Source organism: Melanotaenia boesemani, chromosome 7 (assembly GCF_017639745.1).
Source record: "Melanotaenia boesemani isolate fMelBoe1 chromosome 7, fMelBoe1.pri, whole genome shotgun sequence".
Classification (NCBI taxonomy): Eukaryota; Metazoa; Chordata; class Actinopteri; order Atheriniformes; family Melanotaeniidae; genus Melanotaenia; species Melanotaenia boesemani.
The window spans coordinates 21,112,808-21,134,124 of NC_055688.1; the positions used below are offsets into that span (position 1 = coordinate 21,112,808).

At 36.9% G+C, this 21,317-nt stretch overlaps 1 protein-coding gene across 3 annotated transcripts in view; it reads right to left on the reverse strand.

Annotated features, from left to right (window-relative positions):
• Positions 1-272: 272 nt before the first annotated feature.
• The window catches only part of fgf13a (fibroblast growth factor 13a), a 118,795-nt gene continuing 97,750 nt past the window's right edge, over positions 273-21,317 (reverse strand). For all 3 annotated transcript variants that reach the window (XM_041990785.1, XM_041990783.1, XM_041990784.1), the window contains 2 exons: positions 7,957-8,155; positions 273-2,240 (listed from right to left, as the gene is read on the reverse strand). In XM_041990785.1, coding sequence (XP_041846719.1) covers positions 2,104-2,240; positions 7,957-8,155 — 336 coding nt within the window. In that variant the 3' untranslated portion in view covers positions 273-2,103. The remainder of the gene's footprint in view (positions 2,241-7,956; positions 8,156-21,317) is intronic.

Consider the following 21,317-nt stretch of genomic DNA (forward strand, 5'->3'; position numbering starts at 1 on the left):
CCACAGGTAGGACAAACATCTGTGGAATGAGTGCATATTCACTTTCTCAGAAGTGAAAATTCAAGCTACAATTCAAAATAGATTAATCTCTCTTCCACAACACCAATTATTGCAGATTTTACTGACTAATTTGACTCGAAGTAACAACCTGGCATTGCCTTTTACTGTGATCAGTGGAATAAACAAAGCAAGAAAACACACACAAAAAAGGAAATCTGACCCATTTTAAAAGTATATCTTAATATAAACATTTTATTCAGTGCATTTTTGTGTATACAACAAATAATAAACAACTGGAAGTTATCAGACAGCTGCAGTGTCTGTCGGTATATGCTGTTTTTTTTTTATCAGATTTAGCCTGGTAGTTTGGAACACATGATCCAACGGGTTAATACACAAAGCCTACATCATGCAGCTCTAGTCCAGTATTTCCCTGCTTTCTCCCATGCAACAGATAGATTCACTTAATACAAACCACCTCCAGAGGAAACCAAGAAGAGAAAGTCTCTCAAAGCATGTACCAGAAAGAAGTTATGTAGCTGAAGGGAAGAGTACATAGCCCACAAAAAGGGTCATTTTTGTACATTTTTGTGTACATGCCCTGTGCAAGAAAGGGAAGATGTTCATTTTTGTATGTTTTTGTCTTTTTTTTTCACTTTTACAAATATGACATGTCCTATAAAATGTTAAGCCACCTAAAAGTCCACAGTATTCTTTTTTATGTATATATATAGAAAATATTGTCACCACGATAAGTTACTCAAACACATAACAAGCATCCTGGGAAGGGGCCTCCACCATATTCCTATGGTGAGCTTTATCAGTCAGTAGAAGTTGACAAAAAATGATGTCTTGGGGAATGAAGTATAACACAAGCACAGAGGGAGGAAACAGATCACAAGGACAAGAACTAGAGACATTGTGACACAGTGATAACAGAAGGGAATGGGAACACTGAATAGTCGCTTCATACCTCCATCATTGAGCATATCAGCAAAATCACAACATCAAGCCTGCTGCCAACACCAATGTGTCTAAAATCATGTTCATTATCCATTCTTCTTTTTATTTTTTTCCCCACAAAATCACTGCTTCCCTTCATCAAAAATGTACAACATGAAAAAATGAAAATAAAATCCAACGTTGTCTTTATGTTGGCTTGGTTTTCAGCGGCTTAAAGGGACACTCTTTATATCTGTCTTTGGTTTGCTGGAACCCATATCAGTAGTGAACAAAAAAAAAAAAAAAAAAAAAACAACAAAGCAAAAAATAAAACAAATACTAAACAATGAAAAGGGTAAGAGAACAAGAGGGACAAAAACAACCAGTTATCAAATAAAAAGCTCTTAGCTAATTCAGAAAATTAGCAAAAAGCAAGTTGCTGCTGTGGCATCTCTTAAATAAAGAAAAAAATGCAAGAGAGCCACACTGTCCTTTATATATCAGGTCAGTTAAACATAGGCTTCATTTTCCCATGCTAGAGAACTCAAGTCTCTGAGCGTGTGCACTAGGACGCAGGAGAGCTACCATCTGGCTGGTCAGTAGCACAAGGCTGCACCATACCAGGGAGTTTATAGGCTTTGTATTCACAGAAGCATGGATGAGACAGAAAGGGCCTTTACTGTACCACTGCAGCCGTGTGGACCAGCACCATTAATGGCTGCCCTGAACACCTTCATATCTAACATCCTGTCTGTCCGACAGATGCACAAGTGCTTAGTGTCTGCGTGACCCAAGAAAAGTTAATGAAATTAACAAGAAAACTAGACAAAGATGAGCTAATTGGTATGTGGTCAAAACCAAATGAGAGCAACTAAGATAATAAATAAATCTTAAGGGTAAAACAAAATCTTTATAAATTTTTTTTTCAAGTTAAGAAGTGATCTATGTACTGTTACGTTTCATTTTATATTTGCTGTTTTGATGATGGCTGATTGTGATGATACCTAACAGTTTTTACTAATGACATCTGAGTGTTTATGTGTAGCTTGATGCTGTAACTAGTTCTGAACCGCTGATCGGAGAAACAAGTCTGCTTGGATTCACGCTCTGCAAGAGGTAAGGTTTCGTTGTTCGGGCCCAGGGTTGGGTTTGGCTACCGGGCTATGTCGACTCGTTCTGGCTTACGGCTTTGCCTCCGTTGAGAACAGCTGAGGCACTCCGACTCTTGGTGGGTGTGCCGCTGCCAGAGCGGGAAAACTCTGTCAAGTCATGGAGGGATGGCTCTCTGTACATCGCCACTGTGGAAACACAAGATGAGTGCAAATTAGACATATTATAAATCTATATATTGTACAAATAAAAACATGAAACATTGTTATTTATAGGGTAAATGAAGTGATGCATTTTATGTGGATACCAGGCTTAACACAGAAGATTCAAACTATTGACAGGGAAGGAAATTAACAAGTTTCTTTAACATTTAGAAAAAAATCCCACGAAGTGTCATCAAACCAAGCTTTTTGCTTGATCCCTGCTGGGGAGACCAGACATTTCCTATTAGAAATATGTTCCTGGAAAAGGCAATTGATATGTTGTAAACCAGGGCTACTCAATCCAATCCCAAGAAGATCACAGCCCTGTAGATTTTTTTATGTATCCCTGCTCCAACACACCTGACTCAAATTAATGAGGCATGAGTCATTTAAGTTCAAACATTGCACAGACCTTTTTTTTTTTTTTCTTTTTAATCATGGTTGTCGTAATTTTGTCATTTTTAATTTTTCTAATAAATTTCTGGTGACAATGTTAATGCAAAAGTAGCTTTCTTAATTTATTAAGATTTTATCTTCTTATCTTACAGTTCAATGTTGTGATTTTATGATACTGGTGCTCATGGTTTTGGGCTACATCTGAAACTCTGCATTGAGAGCACTAAGAGAACATTAAACTATACATCATTGTGAACAATTGTGGTCATTTAGGCAAATTTTTTCTCTAAATCTGGACTACACCGTTGCTGTGTTAGTGCATATGGCACAATTTTTTTGTAAGAAAGTTTCTCTCCTTTTATTTTAGAATTGAGTTTTTAATTTATCTAATAGTTTTTATGCATGGGCCTGTCATGGGGCAGATTTTAGTGGTGAACAATGACACATTTTTTCTCAATAAAGGAACCCCAAACATCACATAATGCATAATTATATTTAGTAATAGCTGATGGATTAATAAACATGGGGGTACCACAATGCAGTTGTGCTTAAGGCACCCAAATCGCTAGCAGCTCTCCTGATTCTCATGAAAAAATAAGTGATTAAATATTCACATTTTTTCAGACACTAGCTCAAAACAAGCTGCTGTTATTCTGTGGGAGATTACAGATGACTTGCTTGATGCTGTAGTTAAAAAAAAAACTAACTAAAAAAGAAAACATGTTCAGAGCATGCCATTATAAATTCAAGAGTTGCTAATGCTTTAGCTCTGCTGCGTTTGCAGCATTGGTTCAATCTGCATCTCAGCAGCTACCGTTTCAGACGAAAAATCAGTAATTTGAGGTTCAGTCTTTGGTTTCCGGATGTTGTCGGCATCCTTCTGCCTAGCATGCTATTTGATGTTTATTCTCAAGGGAGTCTGTGGCTGAAACAGCAAATCCAGTCCTTCAGACACTTCACTTAGCCCAGCATTTTTTTGTTAAAGCAGCAACTCAGAGGCCATCATTTTGTACACACATCAGTCACTGGCAGGATGTGGCTAGAAACTGCTGATTGTACATGTCGCATTACTAAAACTATGTTGTGATGATTATGGCATGAAAGAGGCCAAACACCATTGCTCTTCTAATTTTTACAGAGTAATTCCTTACAACAAACTACTTTTTAATTGTTATCATTTGCCACATAAATCTCTTCATGTTGCTGTGATGGAGAATGGCTGCACACTCTCCAGATAAAGGCAGTGCTTTGTTTCTTGCATCACGACTGTCTGTAAGAGTTTTAAGAGGATTTTCCCTGTTAGGCTTTGAATGATGTGAGTTGAACTCGCTTTATCTGGGGGAGGACAGCATGAGAGGCTGAGAGCTGTGTCTCACAGACCGGAACCAGAAGAGTAGTGAGTGAATCCTGAAAAAGATGCCATCACCAGGGCAGAGAACGCTTCTTAATTGGTGCCCGGTAACACTGCTGACTCTGAATCTTTATGAGCTGCTGGAACAAAGTCTCCTGTATTTCTCTGTTGTGATCTTTCTAAGTTCTTTCTAAACCACCAGGTACATCTTGAATAAAGATGAATATCGAGAACTGATGGGTAATTTTAATTTACATTTGTTCATTCATATAAATATTTGATTATATTTAGTTTTTTCTTTCACATCAAAATGTGATATTTTTGCGTTTAGTTGAATAACAGTAAAGCAAAAGGCAATAGCTTTTGTTATCTTGTAGAGAAGTGAACTTTTATCTGTTCCTGATACTCACCTCTTCTCTTCCCGATATATTTACCTAAGCGTAGAGCAAATAAAACATTGTCTCACTATCATTCTTAAGTGGGTTTAAGAACCACTGGATGATTGGTTAAAGAGCAGCAAAACCTATAAAAAGGGGTGTTTGAGGGAAGATACAAGGGTAAAAAGATACTGGCTGGGGAGAGGAAGGAATATTTATACAACATATAGGAGAAATTAAAAGTCTATTCCAAACTCCAATATTCCCCTACCACATTTTCTGCTGGACAACTTTATAGAACCCATCATACAAATACATCACACAGGAGGTTTTTTTTATACTTTAAAAATAATTTTGTGGCTTGAGTAATATTTTTTAAAATAAAGAAAAAAATAGAGGTTAGAAATGAAAAGGAACTGTCAAAAATTGCATGGAAGGTTAATGGTTAATGAATTTGTGATGTTTTGCATCAGCGTTAACACATCTTTTTGTCCTCTCAATCAGCGGTGATGACGAACCTGTGATACAGAATGCACAGTCAAGCATTGATAATGAAAACTGTATATATATATATATATATATATATATATATATATATATTTGTAAAATTTATTCTTCTTTTAATTACAGAAAAACAATTAGATATGTATTTTAAAACTAAATTTTAATGTTCATCTACAGAGCTGGTATGTATTTTTTTATTTTTAACAGCTGTATTTCTGGTATTTCTCCAGACATTCAAAACTAACGTCTCCCTATCGTAACGCATTTTAGTACTAAACAGGATTGTGTGATTTTTAAACATATTTCTTTTTCACTGCAGTGCTCATATAAAGTATACTTATTATTGCTTTTGTACCTTGGAAGATTAATACATTTTCATTAGGGCTGCCAAGTGATTAAACATTTTAATCAGATTAATCACAGCTTACAAATTAATTAATCATGATTACAAATATTTTATGTTAAGCAACATCGCCATGGTGATAATATCTGTCATAAAACCACCAGGTTGTCATTAAACAGCCAACGTTGATGAAAAAACTCTGATAAAACTAATGATCTGGCTAAAAACATGTTTTTCCTTTTATCATAGAAGTGTAAGTGTTTGTGCAGCAGTGATAAAGTCCTATAGCAGCATCACTCAGAGTTGATAAAACACCTGCTGATAAAATAGATCATTGGCTGTTTGTTTTACAAGTTTTTCTTCACTTTTTTTTACATTAGATGATCACTTTAGTTGTAATAATCAGTTTAATATTTCATAAAAATCTAGCCCTAAAAAAAAGGTCTAATTTGTGTCCCCGTTACCTGGTCAGTACCCCTGCCTGGCACTCCCTTTTCCAACAATATTCTAGACTTGCCCCTGCACAGCTGAAATATAAATCCTTTCTACCACCTGTCAGCTACTGTGTTAGAGGAGGGTTTTGCCCAAAACAATACTTTGGGCTAAATATGTGCCAGTGTGAACAATAGTTCAGTACTAGTTTCCTCCTTCTCAGCTGAACCATAAATAAACACAACAAGAGAGACATAGCAACAGAAAAGTTGATCAGCTGACCATGAAAGACATTTTGATTAACGAACAAGAAAAGAGGAGGAGGAAGGTGCTGCACAGACGACTAGAGAGCCAGTAGACCAACCTCGTTTGTGCAAAACAAAGCAAAAAAAAAAAAAAAAAAAGGTGGGAAAAGTGCGGCTGTGGAACCCTCTCAACGCGAAAAGTGTGGATGTTAAAACACCATCATCCTCCACAGGGGCAATGCAAATGTGTTGTTCCATGTTCTTTTAATTCTCAGATTTGGATCAGACCTCCATGTTTGTCATAACGGAGAAATGACAGAGGTATTGGGCTTGTCATGCTGCGCAGGTATTAAATGCTTTAAAAATATTAATGCAGTGTGTGTGGTAAAGACAGGATAAAAATATTAAAAGAAAAAAATTTATGTGGCTCTGTCTGTGTAACTATTTATAATTCTACAGTAAAAAAAAAAAAAACAACTTCATGCGTGTGTGACTGAGGAGCTATTTTTTCTTAACTACATAACTGCCTACATTTTGCTGCAATGATTTGAGTGGTAAAACAGATGTATAGTTCAGCATTTAACACCCCTTTGCACAGTATGTCTTGTGTATATCACTTTAACAAATCAAAATGTTCTGCATGAACTTAAGAAGCAATTTTTAATACACCATTTTAGTATTTTGAAAAGAGGACAACAAAAAAATTCATAATTGAACAGAGCTTGTGTGCACATGAGAATATTCTGTTAACACCCTTGATGACGCAGATCTGGTGAGGATGTCATTAAAAACATACTGTTTTCAGAGTGTTAATCAGATTTGCCAGATGGTTTGGAATCAGAGAAGAGAATAGCTGAAAACAAAAACAACAAAAGGCATGCTTAAAAAAATGCTTGGCAGGTGTACCAAGACACACCAGCGACCAGCGAAACAGTAGGACCAATTGGTAAATCAAACTGTTGCTATGTCACGAAAGTAAAAATCTTATCCACTAAATATTAGAATTTGATTGTCTATTCTTGGGGTGTCCAGGGGGGGAGTTAAATTTTAGGGGTGGCTCATGCCCACCCCAGGCCATCCCTCTGGCCCTGTCTTCGATTACAGGCAGTTCGATTCACAGCTTTTTCCTTTGCCCTGAAAAGCTGTTTAAGTGTTGGCAAGTTACCATGGCATCAGAAACAAACTAATTAGAAATATAACTTTTGTTATGTGCCTAAATAGAAGTAGCCAATGATTTGAATATATGTGTTATTAGTAGATAGTTTCATTGCACAAATTTACATGCATTAAAGTAACAGTAAGAGAAAGATGACAGATTCAGATTTTGCACTGCAAGCCTTTAGTTCTTTTACTGGGAGAAAAGAAAGAAAAGCAAAACACCAGAGTACTCATCTTTTGTCTCACCGAAGAGAAAACAGACTTTCTCTTGCTCTGCCTCCTCTCTGTTGAAAGGTAAATCTGTGTCTCATTGAAGATGAAAGGACCGTGGCCTTTTCACCAGACAACAGAACCATTTCTTTCTCTATCATTGCTGTTTTCTCTGTTCTCCACAACCACATTATCACACACGTCACCTGAATTGTCACTGTGAATTTACTGTAATGAAAATAAAGCACTGGGAGCCACTGGTCGATGCACTGAAACATATTGTATGCACTCCTGGTTACAGACAATGGCTCAACCTCTCTGTATGGTGCCTGTAGCAGAGTGTGACCAGCTGGAGGGAACCGCTGGAAAGACACATGCCCGCATTTCTGAGAATACTAAAGGTAGTAATACTAATGGTAGAGCCAAATGGAAAGCTTATCAAGATTTTAGTGAAAGAAAAGCCACAAGGACCACAAATGTAATGAAAATGAAGGAAAAATGGATAATTTTAATAAAAAAAAAATAGTGGGCCTCAGAAAAAACTACCCTAGCCAAAAGAAAGAACAGTAAAGAAAGTTTCTTAATATTTATATACATGTGATGACACGTCGCATAATGCTAGTCCTAACATAACTGAAACCATAATCGTGAAGAGTAATAGTTTAGACAATCTTGTCAAACTTACCCTTTAGAGGTTTGGGAAGGAAGTGGGCTGCTGGCTTGTTCTTTTTTACATGGTTCCCCTTCATGATTTCTCCTTCCTTGTTCAGACCGAGGTACCAGCCCCTGCCCGACTGTTGCTGCCGGTATATCATAGAGGAGTACGTCACGTAGTAGTTCTCAAACACTGACTCCTTGAATTTGCACTCTGGTGTAAAATGTTCCTGTGGGAAGACAGACAAGCACAAGCAGTGTAAATCAGTTTTTGGCCAATAGTTCTCAAGGTTTCAAGAGTGTCTGGCATCCTGCTACAGACACAAGGAGCAATAATGCAATAGTTCTTTTCCTCAGTGCAGCTTTTTTTTTTTTTTTTTTTAAACTTGTCCTGTCCAGCATCATAGCAAACAAAATGATAATCTGGTTGCTGTATCGTGCTGAACAAATTTGCTCTGCCAAGGGGAGGCCTATGGGTAAGGCTCCTCTTGATAATCTGATTCTTTTTAATTTATTTATTTACTTTGAATCACGGAATCTATGTAATCTTGCTGGACCTGACCGGAGGGGACTGAAAAAGATGGAAAATAGCAAAAAGAGCAAAAGGGAAAGAAGAAAGGAGACAAAAAGATCACAGACAGAAGGCAACGACCCTTCAATCCACACCATCACCAGACAACAAACTGTTACACCTGTACATGAACACACCAGAAAATTTCTTACAACTTTTACAAAAACAAAAACAGAAACACACATACAGAAAAAAACAGAGCTGCTGGTCATTAAGAGTTTAAGACCAGATACTAACTCACAGGAAAAATAAAAAAAAAGAATTATCGCTTATTATAAAAACCCACTGGACAACTCAGTGACTGTGTCATGAGGAATAAGGAGTGATTAGTGATGAAGAGTGGTGAGTGAGATCATGCAAATGCGACCACGCCTCTATGGAGGTCAGAGGCAGACCAGGGCCAGAGACCCGGGCCCTCGGCAGCAGACCCAGAGCACCAACGGACCAGAGGACAGCGAGCCCCAAGCACCCCCCACCGACCCAACACCTACAGAGCCAGCAGCCCACCAGCGCAGCCACCCCGGGACCCGGCCCCGGGGCAACCACCTCCTCCAGCCCGCCCCCAGCCACACACAGGGGGAACAGGGGTGTGAGAGGTCCCCAATACCCTTTTCCTCCCCGCTCCTGACTGTTTATGTAGTGTGTGTTGTGTGCAGCTTTCTGATGGCACATTGGACTGCATAAGCGACACACTCAGGCACAACAAGAGCAGATGGAATATCTCTAGGCTCAAGACCTTGGTTTAAAATTCTTATTTCAAGTTAATTTTCTAAATATATTCAAGCCATTTACTGTTGTTAATAATGCAGCACTTTATGGAAGAGATAATGGTGATATGACACTAATAAAAAATAAATGCCCATTCTCATTTGGTCTCAACTTTTAATTATGCATGGGCTGTTCATTATCTTTCAGATTTTCTTTTCATTGTTTTTATGATTTTTTATGATAAGACAAGATCCCTTAGACTTCTTATCTTTAGCCCTATATTTAGTAACAACCGTCTAAAGTGAAAGAAAACAGAAACAAATACTTTCATGTGGTGGCTTTAACAGGTTTATGTGTAATCCATCTGCACTTTTTGGAAAGAAGGTGTTTTGGCCACCAACATTTTCCTCCTTCTCTCATTCAATAATGCACTGCTTGTGGAGAGACTCATGCAGTTTTGCTGCTTGTCTTCCAGACACCATGCTATGCAAGTGTTCACTTACCCTTAATATTAGGTTTAGAATCCAGTCTTCATGGGACTTTGTTAATGCTATAACAGTGCAAGTGAGCTTTATTTCCCCTGAGGCAAAATATTCTGGGGTGGGGGTGTACACTGCATGTCTGTGTGCTATGATGTAGGAGAAGAAGCATAGCAATGTGTCTGACAACTGGGTTGAATTTTACCTTACACAGTTCACACATATAATGCATACAGTGTGTGCAAACACCAGTAGAATGTATTGTTTGACACAAGAAACTCACAGAAAATAGATGCCGTTTTCAGACCAAAGCAGGTTTAACAGGGCTCAGCTCTAGCAGTGTGAGTGGTGACGTGTCCCAAGGGCCAAAGACCCACTGTGCTATCATGACATAAAACATGCCATTACCAGACATGTAATCATCTATTACAGCCACTCTGTTTTTATTAACAGCCCAACAGTGTCATGCTTCATGTGAAGCAGATACGTAACTTCAAAAGATGAAATGAGGTTAATGCCTGATAACCTGTTTTGATCGTCTATTGAAGTCTTTCTATACAATGCAGCAAAAACCCAAGATCATAAAAAATCTGCATAACTCCTCCAAAGTGAAAAAAATATATATTTTAACTTGTCAAAACAGTTCTAACTCCTTCTATTGCATTTTTTTGTGGACCTCAGAACCCAGTCAATATTTTGATCACTTACCATGATCAAAATATTGTCATCCCTAATCCCTGACTTAACCTTCACACACAGCCACAGTAGCACAGAGCTTGTGATAAAACTCCTCAGCTGGGTCTATTCTATTAGCTTGCTCCCCATTCCCAGTTAAGTGTTAACATCACTGGACATTTGAAAAAATGTTAGGCCCTTTGGAAGTGTTGGAGAGCCAGCTGAGGGATTACTGTGGTACGGTGCAGGAAGTAGCTGGTCTCCATAATGGTTCTTATTTTAAAACACTATAGTTTTTAAACTATTTGGATTTTAAATAAATAAAAGAAAACAAATGGTAAGTAAAAAAAAAATAACATATACTTTGCTACATTAATTCAACCTTCATCTAATCTTAAGGTGTTGATTGTAAGAAGCAGTAATTACTAGAGCAGAGACTACAACATAGTCCCAAAACAGCTTACCAGTTGTGTTCAAAGCCAGGCTAGAAACAAGAACTTTTTTTTCAAATATTAAAGGTGTCTATCATGACCATTCTGGAAGTAAATGAGACATCTTTACATGCTGTCATCTTGCAATGCTCATGCAAATCCCTAAGTGTTCATAACTGACAGATTTAATTTGTTTTAATTAAAAGGCTTTTTTAACAGTTTGTATGTATTAACAGCTTGAATGTGTGCCTCACCAGATTTCAGCAACATTACACGCTCAACATCAAAAGAAGCAGATACAAAACGTTTCCCTACTGTACCACCAGACTTTTCACACTTTAATGAGACAATGATTTTGTCAAAAATTACCTGATTGTTTGTTCATTAGAATGTGACTGATTCTCTTTTAGATTTCACTAGAGCGAATGCAACTTAATTTTTATACTTTAATCTTGTGAATGACAATTAAATTCACTTTAAAGGGTTTAAAGGGTCTTACTGAACATAAGAGATTAATACCTCCTTTAAAAGACAATACAGTGGCTCCATCCTTACGACAGTCCCCATTGTTACTGTATAAATGTGTTTATCAATTATATCCTTTAGATTATTGTATTTAAAAAGTCACTTGTGTTACTGAATGTAATAATAGAGATCTTTGCCTGATTTAGCCATTTATCAAATGTGTTTATCCATCTTACAAAAACATTCAAGTTTCAGTACAGTCAGAAACTCTATCTTATGCTATAAGCAGTAAAATGACAGACTGTGAGTAGAACATGTAAAGAGGTGCAAAGCAAGTGCAGGTAGGACATGTTAGGGCATTAAAGGTGTAAGAAGCAGAAGTGTTCTCAAAAGAGGTGAGAGACTCTTGAAGGACAAGAGCAACTCCCATGCTTTAAAAATAATTGGCAGCTCATCACCATCATAGAAACAGAAATGAGAACAGCCTTGATATTGCTTTTATCGTGGGAACAGGAGTAACAGAAGACATTCCTTAAAAGAAAAATGGTCTAAAAGAAAAATATCATCCTGTCTGACTGTGTTTAGATACCTGCATGCATACTCTTTAGACACTTAAGTGAGCTGAATTTGTTTTAGGCAGGTAAAAGTAGCTAATATTGCAGTTTGTGTCTTTCTCTCATTCCTCATATAAATTAGGGCTGGGCAACGATTAAAATTTTTAATCACGATTAATCGCATGAAATTTTGCAAGTAATCGTGATTTATCGAATTGTTATGTGCAAAATGTCCTTGTCCTTTACATACACTGCTATATAAAGAAAATGCAGTAACCTTTGGTTTACAAAGAATACACAAATAGACAGCTTTTAGCAGCTATATTCTCCTTAACAATAAATATGTTTCTTATTCTTCTCCTAAATATTAATGCAATAATATCAAAGATTTATAATACATATATTTTATATATATTTCTTACCTATCAATTTTCAGTTGCTCTCTATGTATTATATATGTAATATATATATATTTCAACTGTTATATATTTTTGAAAATTTACTAACTAAACGGTAAAAGGTCAGCAGGATGAAATTAAAGCTGTGTGAAGCTGCTTCCTTCTAAACACAGAGAGAACAATATCTGATGAACATCAGTCATTAGGTGAACAGGAAGAAAGCAGGATTAGAATCTCAGCACTTCTAGATTGTGAGGTGAGTTAAATATTCACAAAATGCACAATAATTTCCATCCATGCACCTTTAATAGTTAATTATCCAGATTTCTTGCCTATAAACTGACTGTTGAGCTTAACCTCTTGTACCTGCACCCTCCGCTACTGGGAGTTAAGGGGTATAACATCCGGTTTTACGGGTATAACGTCAGGTCTGTAACAGGGCTCCAGACTGCGACCAAATAGTCGCATTTTGATGAATTTTTCATCTACACGCGCAGTGGCAGCCAACACGTTTTACACGTCTTTTTCTTGTAGTAGTTATTATTGAATTTATTTTGTCACTAGCAAGCTTCTGCTCCCCTCTTCAGCCCAGTAATTCACAGTAATGCGCAAATTAGCTGCTGGTTTGCCGACTAAAACTAACTTCAATACGAGAAAGGGAGACAAACACCAACGAAGAAGATGACAGCCAATGTGCGTGTGAGTGGGGACGAACAACCACTGTGATTGGCTTATGTGTGAAAAGAGACGGGTCTTGGGGGAATTTATTATTCATCATTGTTGCCAACTTAGCGATTTTGTCGCTATATTTAGCAAGTTTTCAGACCTCTTTATCCATCCATCCATCCATTTTCTACTGCTTATCCAGAGTCGGGTCGCGGGGGCAGCTGCCTAAGCAGCGAATCCCAGACTTCCCTCTCCCCGGCTACATTCACCAGCTCATCCGGAGGGATCCCGAGGCGTTCCGAGGCCAGCCGAGAGATGTAGTCCGTCCAGCGCGTCCTAGGTCTTCCCCGGGGTCTCTTTCCGGGGAGGGCGTGCCCGGAACACCCCACCATACAAGGCCTCATACAAGGCTTGGTCTTCTCGGGAACAGTGGGTGGAGAGGACTATCAGTCCCTGAAGCTGTTTACACAAAGTTATTATCAAATCAAATCTGATTTGATAAGACAAGTTTGTTTGTTTTGTAGTAGTGCGGCAAGTAAGATGTGTGTGTGTTTTTCTAATGTTATGTCAACTGCAAAATAATGTGAATTGTAAACATAATTTCTGAATTTATTGTTCAAGTATTTATCAATAATACAGTGAAAATGAGAGGAAATGTGAATATTTGCTATGGAAGGCGGTTTCAGTGTGCGCCCTTTCTGCTTGCACTCCTAAAAAATTTTTAGTTAGGGGCCATTGTGCTCCTCGTAAAAAAAGTTAGTCTGGAGCCCTGTGTAATGTTACTATAAACTTGTGGTATCCAAAGAAAGGCCAGAATCTCCACTAACAGCTCAATAAAACCATTTCTATGGCCACCAAACACAGTTCAGACAACACACAATTAAAAATTCAGGTACACAAAGTCCAAAAAAATATGTAAACACAAATTGTGGCTCCCCGTGTCCACCAGCCAGCATGAACATGGACAAACAACATCTCTAGCTTTAACCAAGATTTACCAAGCCAGAGGCAAGAGAAGGCCCAAATTATGCTTCACGCTTGTGAAACAGTCTTTGAGACAGACTTTGAGAAGGTTCATCACCCGCCCTTTTCCGCATAAAAAAAAACAAAAAAAAAACAAAAAAAAAAAAAACAAACACATAGTGTTGCACAAACGGCACGGTTGCAGTCGATTTTGTTTACTGCAGCGTGGCAGCCTCCTCCTCTCCCCCTCCCTATTCTGTTGTGAATCATGAAAGCGCTACTTGATCAGCTGATCGGCTCTTCTGTCGCTAGTAACTCTTGTTGCGTTTGTTTTTCAATCAGCTGAGAAGGAGGAAACAAGCACATATTTACCCAAAAGTATTGTTTTTGAACTTGCTAGTAATGGTAAGCTAAATTTATCAGTCACATGCCAATCAGATCATTGTCTTTGTAATGTGACGCTAAAGAATGAAAAATGTGGATCACAGCCTATTTCCACTTCCAGCAACCATATCAACCACAGGTTTGTGTTCCATCTTCTCCTCTTCATCTGGAGGCATTGTCTCTAGCTGGATAAAATGCAGTCTGACTCGTCGTTAGTAAGTCGCCATTACATGTTTAGAAAGTCCGGTTTTTGTCTGCTGCAGATGTTTTCTGATGTTTTACAGAGTTGAAGTTGCAAAAAATGAACCGGAATCAGTTTGGTTGAGCTCTAGCTTTTTCTATGACAAATTCATGTAAACTTGTGCAGAGTAACATATTGAGTGTTCCACCACAGTTGCTCTTTGGCTAGGATGCAGAAGCTTTTTGAGTAGCTAGAGGCTGATGAAAGCATCTACGTTGTGCTGAGCATTTATGTTGTTTTGTGTAAAACTTGATCCATGGATCTCTCAAATAATGTTGCTGTTTAGGTTTTTTGATTAACTGATCTTGACCTTTGACAGTCTGTCATTTAATTCTAACTTTTTTTCTTTTAGTAATCTTAGTAGTAGACTACAACTTTTATTAGTGGTATTTTATTTTTGTGTGTTCTGTCTTTTTTAACAGTAGACAAAAAAAAACTTTTAAAAAAATGTTTTATTGTATTTTATCTAATCTGCTTCAACCTGGGTCAAATACTAAATTATTAAACTTGAATTTGTCTTTTCATTGGATAAATGGGGTGCGCCCACAGCGACCGACCTTAGAAAACCTTCGAATAAACTTAGGAGATCTTCAAAAGAAGTAGCTGGTGTTAAAACAAACATGTACTTTGGGTGTAATGAAGCATCTCCGTGCTGGCTGTTGAGCCTGTGAAAGAACAAATTGGTTCTTGGAAGATTTGCAAAAATTAATCAATCCCAGACTGGACCAAAACCAAAACTGGACACTTTGTGTTGGTCAAAATGGGTTGACAATGCAACTTGCTTTCAAGCCAAAGCTTTTAACCAATTTCTTGAAGGTATTTTTGTCTCTTTTATTGTCTACACTTAACTAGACAAGTCATATTTTTTATTTAAACTGTATTTTGTCTTCCATTATTCTCTTAATGGTCTATACACATTATTTGTTGACTGTTGACTGACCACCCTCAATACATCAGTGTCTCCTTTCTGTCTTGCTACACAGCTCTTTTGTTCAGACTGATTAGATGCAGCAGTCTCGGAAAGTCTAGGCAGCATCCATCTTAGTTATGCACGAACAGTAATTGGAAGGAAAACAACAAGCTGCTCTTGAGCCAACATTTCTGTTCTACCTCTAATAATGAGCTTATGAGGACTTGGCTGGATACACTTATTCTGATGAAGAATGGGAGTCTTTCGACAGTTTGACACATACAGATGGACACATGCACAATTAGTGCCAAGATGGAGGAGAGGCTGCTCACTGTTACTCTTGTACTTGAGTGGGTCTTTTAACAATAGGATTATACCAATTAATACAAGGAGAGGCCAAAATGGCCCGGGATCCCCGTTTCTGGTTTAACAGTAACTGTTTTAACTGTGATGTTAATTTTGAACATTACAAAGAGGTTTCAGTGTTATCTATTTCAGCCTATTGTTCCCTGAAACCCTGAATCTCCCTACGCAAAAAAAAAAAAAAAAAAAAGAAGGAAAAAAAAAAATCATTAAATTACTTTAATGTAGTTTCTGTCCTAGAAGTTGCAATAATAATCATATTGGAAATAAAATCCAAGACAATATCTGAAATAATATATACCCTTAGTCGCCCTGTGCCCAACTCTCAATGGTAAACTTGTATTTAAATTAAACAAGCATAATAAATACCTGGCAACCTCACTCAAAAAAACAAACAAACAAACAAAAAAGAAAAAACCAAGCAAGCACTTTATTTAGTTACTCCTTTTAATTAATTGAATTTTTTTTTTTACATATTTTTCTGTTTTAGCTATATTACTTTAGCTGCTTTTAGGTGTCTTGTTCAAGTAGCAACAAGTGGGAAAATTATGTTGTTTGCTGGCAGCTGATGTAACTGTCTTTCTTGTTTCTGTAACTAAAAGCTGTTAAAATTGTGTAGCTTGAAGGTGATAAGCGTTTTAATGAACTTCATAAACCTCACTGGAACAGTTTCTTTAAAGATCATGGAAGAGACCAGTATGATGGAAGTAAAGGCTTTTCCTTTTTTTTTTTTTTTTTTTGTAATTAAAATTTAATTTAGTTGGGATTGTTACTATGGTTAAGTGTTTCAGTTTTTAATCAAATGGAGTGTGATCAGTGGCTTTGACAGTGATGCTTTCAAGTTTGTGTTATCTTTTGTAAGTTCCACAGAACATGGAGATACCTACACATGTATATGGAAACTCTGCACAGAAAGAATATTAGTAAGTTTTGAACAATGCTAACCACCACACTATCATGCAGCTCTTAAATCCTACACTGCTAAGTAAAAACTTGTCTACTTATGTAAAGATCAAACACAAAAAAATAAGACCGATCTACCGTTTCGACCTTTAAATTTTGCATTCCGGAATCGTTGGAAGCCGTCACTCACCAGCAGCATCCCGCGGCTGAGAAGCCGCGCTATGCAACTTTTTCATCCGGGACACGTTGCAGCTGAATTCAGCTTTGCGAAAGTTAATACTGCCCATCTCTAAATGTAACTGTAAAATTAATATTCTAGTAGCAAGGCAGGTATGTCAAGAAAACATCATCAATTATGATGCACTAACAATATTCTGTCTACTTCAGAGAAATAATTACAGCCTGGTTTGAGTTCTCGAATCCTGGCGGAAATATACTTGGATAATGTATTTGATTTCCTCTGTAAAGATACTCACCAGATTTCTAAGAAACTAGTCAAATCAATGCTCCACACAGCATGATGCCTATTCAGCTGTTATATCAAAACTTAAAATGACACCAATTATGACAATAAAATCAAGGCTGAGCACTGCTTAAGTTTCTCTGCCGCAACATCGATTCTTGTGAGACTCAAGAAAACTAATGACTGAGCAGTGAGGACCACTCTTGTTAAAACAGTTATTGTTGTGGAATAAAAAGCCGTTTTCCTTTAGCTAAATATGAAGTACACTCTTGATGTTCATTTGTTTGGAAACACAGAGAGACTTTTAATCTAGTGGAAAATACCCTTGCAAATACCAAACACAAATAGACACTCCCACACAGGGTACACATTCAATTCAGTATGACACACACACACACACACACAAATGCACACATAAAACAGAGCAGTTAATGACACAGCCCAGTGGAGAGAAACCTTGCAGCAGTGCCTATTTACCAGTAGCAATGCGATGGCTAAATAGCTAAAAAGGCATGGGCGTGAGTCAACTACAGTAAATATATCTAAGGTGTGGACTAAAGCACATGTATGTATAAATACACAATATATGTTCAAGCTTGACAATATAGAATTCACTGATCCTTTTTCTCTCATTTTATCTCACCAACACACAGTAATAACCTGCTATTAATATGCTTCTACACACATGCATCCTGTATAGAATGATGTGATTGATTAAATCTAAATTCTAATCTAAATCTAAATTACCATTTACCATTTACTATTGGATTAAATCTAATGTTATATTCACTGAGAAGTCACATTTTCTGCTCATGAATTATTTTGTCCTCTACTTTACATCATGATTTTTCTGCTCATTTCAGACATTAAGCTGGCACTTAACACATATTCAGAATAGCTTATTAAATAAACATGAATGTGGTGAATTTAACATTCATGCAAGAAATCCTTCATGGAGTGCATAAGAAAATTAACGGCCAGATTTTTCTTTTGTTGTTGGTTTTGTGTTTTGTTTTGTTCTTTTTTTTTGTAGAAAAGTCTGTAATTCTCAAAGCCAGCCTGGTACATATCTTCACCCATGAGCCCTGAATGCCTAATTTAGCATACACACACACTAACACATATGAGTCTAGACTAGACTCAACTGGAGCCTTAGTGACTCACACTAATTCAAATATGACCCACCAGGAAATTAATAACACCGTTTCAGAGGCATCTCATGAGATATTTGTACATCTCTTAGTTTGGGATCCAAAAACATGCTCAAAGATCTGAAAAAGTATCAGAAAGTTCAAATATATATACATTTTTCCTAACTGGTAATTATATGTGTTTATTATGTGTTTTTGCAAATCCTTTCTGTTTTATACTGACAACACTTTTTCTTTCCTTTCACAGCAAACACTTCTGAAGTTCTGATGCTAAACACCCTTCACTACTTTTGCATTTGAAGCAAGGCAAAAAGGAAAATAGAGAATAGTAATGTAAAACACATATGAATTGGATCTTCCTCTCTCACACATAGATCCATCCAATCCAATCCAACTTTATTTATAAAGCACTTTAAAATAACCACAGTGGACCAAAGTGCTGAACAAAAGAATAAAATCACAGTAAATGCCATTACTCAAAGCATTAAGAAGCAATTAAATCAGAAAAATAAAACTAGCTATTTTAAAAAAGCAAAAATTTAATAAAAATGTCAACATCTCAGGAGTGTAAAAAAGCCAAAGAGAACAGGTAAGTTTTAAGAAGATATTTAAAAAACAGGCAAGGAAGAGGTTGTTCTGAGCAAAGGCCTGATCACCTCTTAGCTTCTGCTTTGTTTTTGGCACCACCAAGAGCAGCTGATCAACTGATCTTACAGAGTGTGTAGGTGTGTAAGGGTGAAAGAGCTCAGCGAGATAAGGGGGATGCAAGACCAAGGAGGGATATAAAAACCAATAAAATAGTCTTAAACTGGATTCTAAAAAGAACAGGCAGCCAATGGAGTGATGCTAAAACCAGACAAATGTGTTCATATTGCTCATGTAGAAATCATATCATAGATGCCAACAGATGCATATATCTTCACTGGAGGATTCTGCCTCACCCACACACGTGCACTTTTTCTTTCACCTTTCATTTCTCTCATACTTCTCATAGTCTTGGTATTTGTTTCTGCTCTTAAAAAATACAATTGTCTACAAACAAATACCTTGCAGATATACAATACATATATAGAGAAGCTATTTATATAAGCTATAAAACTGTCTGTATGCTGACAACCATATGAACTAATGTTATCAGATGAAATGCCTTATGCTCCTGTAAATTAAACATAAAAATGTGTGCACATTGTTATCTATAAAGAAATTCATGTGCAAAAGTGATGTACAAAAGTCTTTTTTTTTATTTTATCATAATGCAGATGTTCCCTCTCCATTTACTCATATTTCCACTCTCATATGCCTGTATGCACATATTCATGTAAAACAGTGGGAGACATCTAAAGCCCATAGCTGCAGCACTCCCTTCCCCACCCAGAATGCGTCATCTGTTGTCTCTCCGCTGTTGATAGGGAATCTCCTCCCAGTGCTGACCTGCTATTGGTTTGTTTAATGTGTGGCTTAAAGGCAGTACTTTACCATAGCAGCAATCCCAGCAAGACAAGCACTATTAGGTAGCCAGCGTCACATTCAGTTCAATTTCCTCTCTAATTTAGCTGAAATAGAAAGCTCTATACAACCCATCCCCCAACTGCATTCAAAAATGTACTTTATTCCACATGAGGGCTGGTATATGAAACTGCATAAATGATACACTGTATGCAGCAAAGAGTATGCTATTTGGGTTTCAGCTTTTCTCTCACATATTTTACACATTTTCATCAATAATCCAAGAAAAGAAAATTCTAATGTACTGGTTGTTTAGATTTGAATGATTATGGTTCAGTCCTTTTTCCTTTTATTTTAATTTTTTCAGTAAATTCCACCTGGTATTTTTTAATAATATTCCAGAAATATATTATGCATGTTTATTTATATTGCAGGAACTTTCAAGAACAAATTTCAAAAATTGTTTTAAGACATCTGAAAATAACATCAATGCACAAAATATAACAACATAAAAATGTAAAAAAAAAAAAAAAAAATTAACTGAACAGTAGTAAAAAGCTTTGAATTACAGATGGAGAGATTCACCAATCTGAATCGGTGGTCAGAGACACACGTTTGTGACGCGACTGCACCAGTAGCTTCAGTGTGCATCTGATGCAACTGCCAGCTAAATGTGCAATGTACCTTTCGTATTGTGTTGAATCATTTTGAATTGCATTATGAATCATATCAAACTGAATGGTATTTTATGGAGGCAAATCGTTGTCAAATTATTAATGAATCACATCGCATCGTGGACAGGGGTGAATTGTATTGCATTGTATCAGCAGGAGGATTCGTTGTACCCTTAATTTATCGTATCACTGGCAGCGTATTGAGATGTGTCTTGAACCGGCCTCAGTGGTGGGGATTCAGATCCCTATACTTCGAATGGGGTCTGTACTGCTGATAAAATCATGATATAGGCTAATTTTACATTGTTCATTGTTTACATTCAATTTTGCAGCATCCTGCCACATGTATAGGGCAGAATTGTGATGTCTGTCTCACTTAATGATGTAGAAACTGGATGAAATGCGATATTTAATTGCAACTGTAACCATGAAGAGCTAACTCCTAATTTAAACATTAACAGGTGGAAGCAAAAGTAGAAATGTAAATAGTAGAAACAGAAAAGCAAGCAAATTGAGAAAAGTTTCTGAAGGACAGGACTTTAATCAGCAATCTCTCACTTAAAGATTGACCAATATAAAATTTTCATCTTCTTTCATGAGATCATGTTGATATATAAGGTCATGCTGCCTTGTATACAATTTCGTTACTAAATGAATAGCAGCAAATACTATGCATAGGTAGAACCGGCTTTCCCTGCTGCCTTTTTCTACTAGTACAACCCCTGCCAGAAAGGTCTATATTAATTAATCCCTGTATGCTTTATATGCTTAACTGGTGACAGACATCTAACATGTATCATTTAATCAGTCGCTGGGAGATGTGAACTGTCTGGGAAAGGAATGTATGTATTATGTTTTATTTCAATTATTGCTGTATATTCCCCCTGGGCATGCTCAGCTGGGGATGGATATGTTGTCATAACATTTCCAAGTGCTCATTAAAGTGT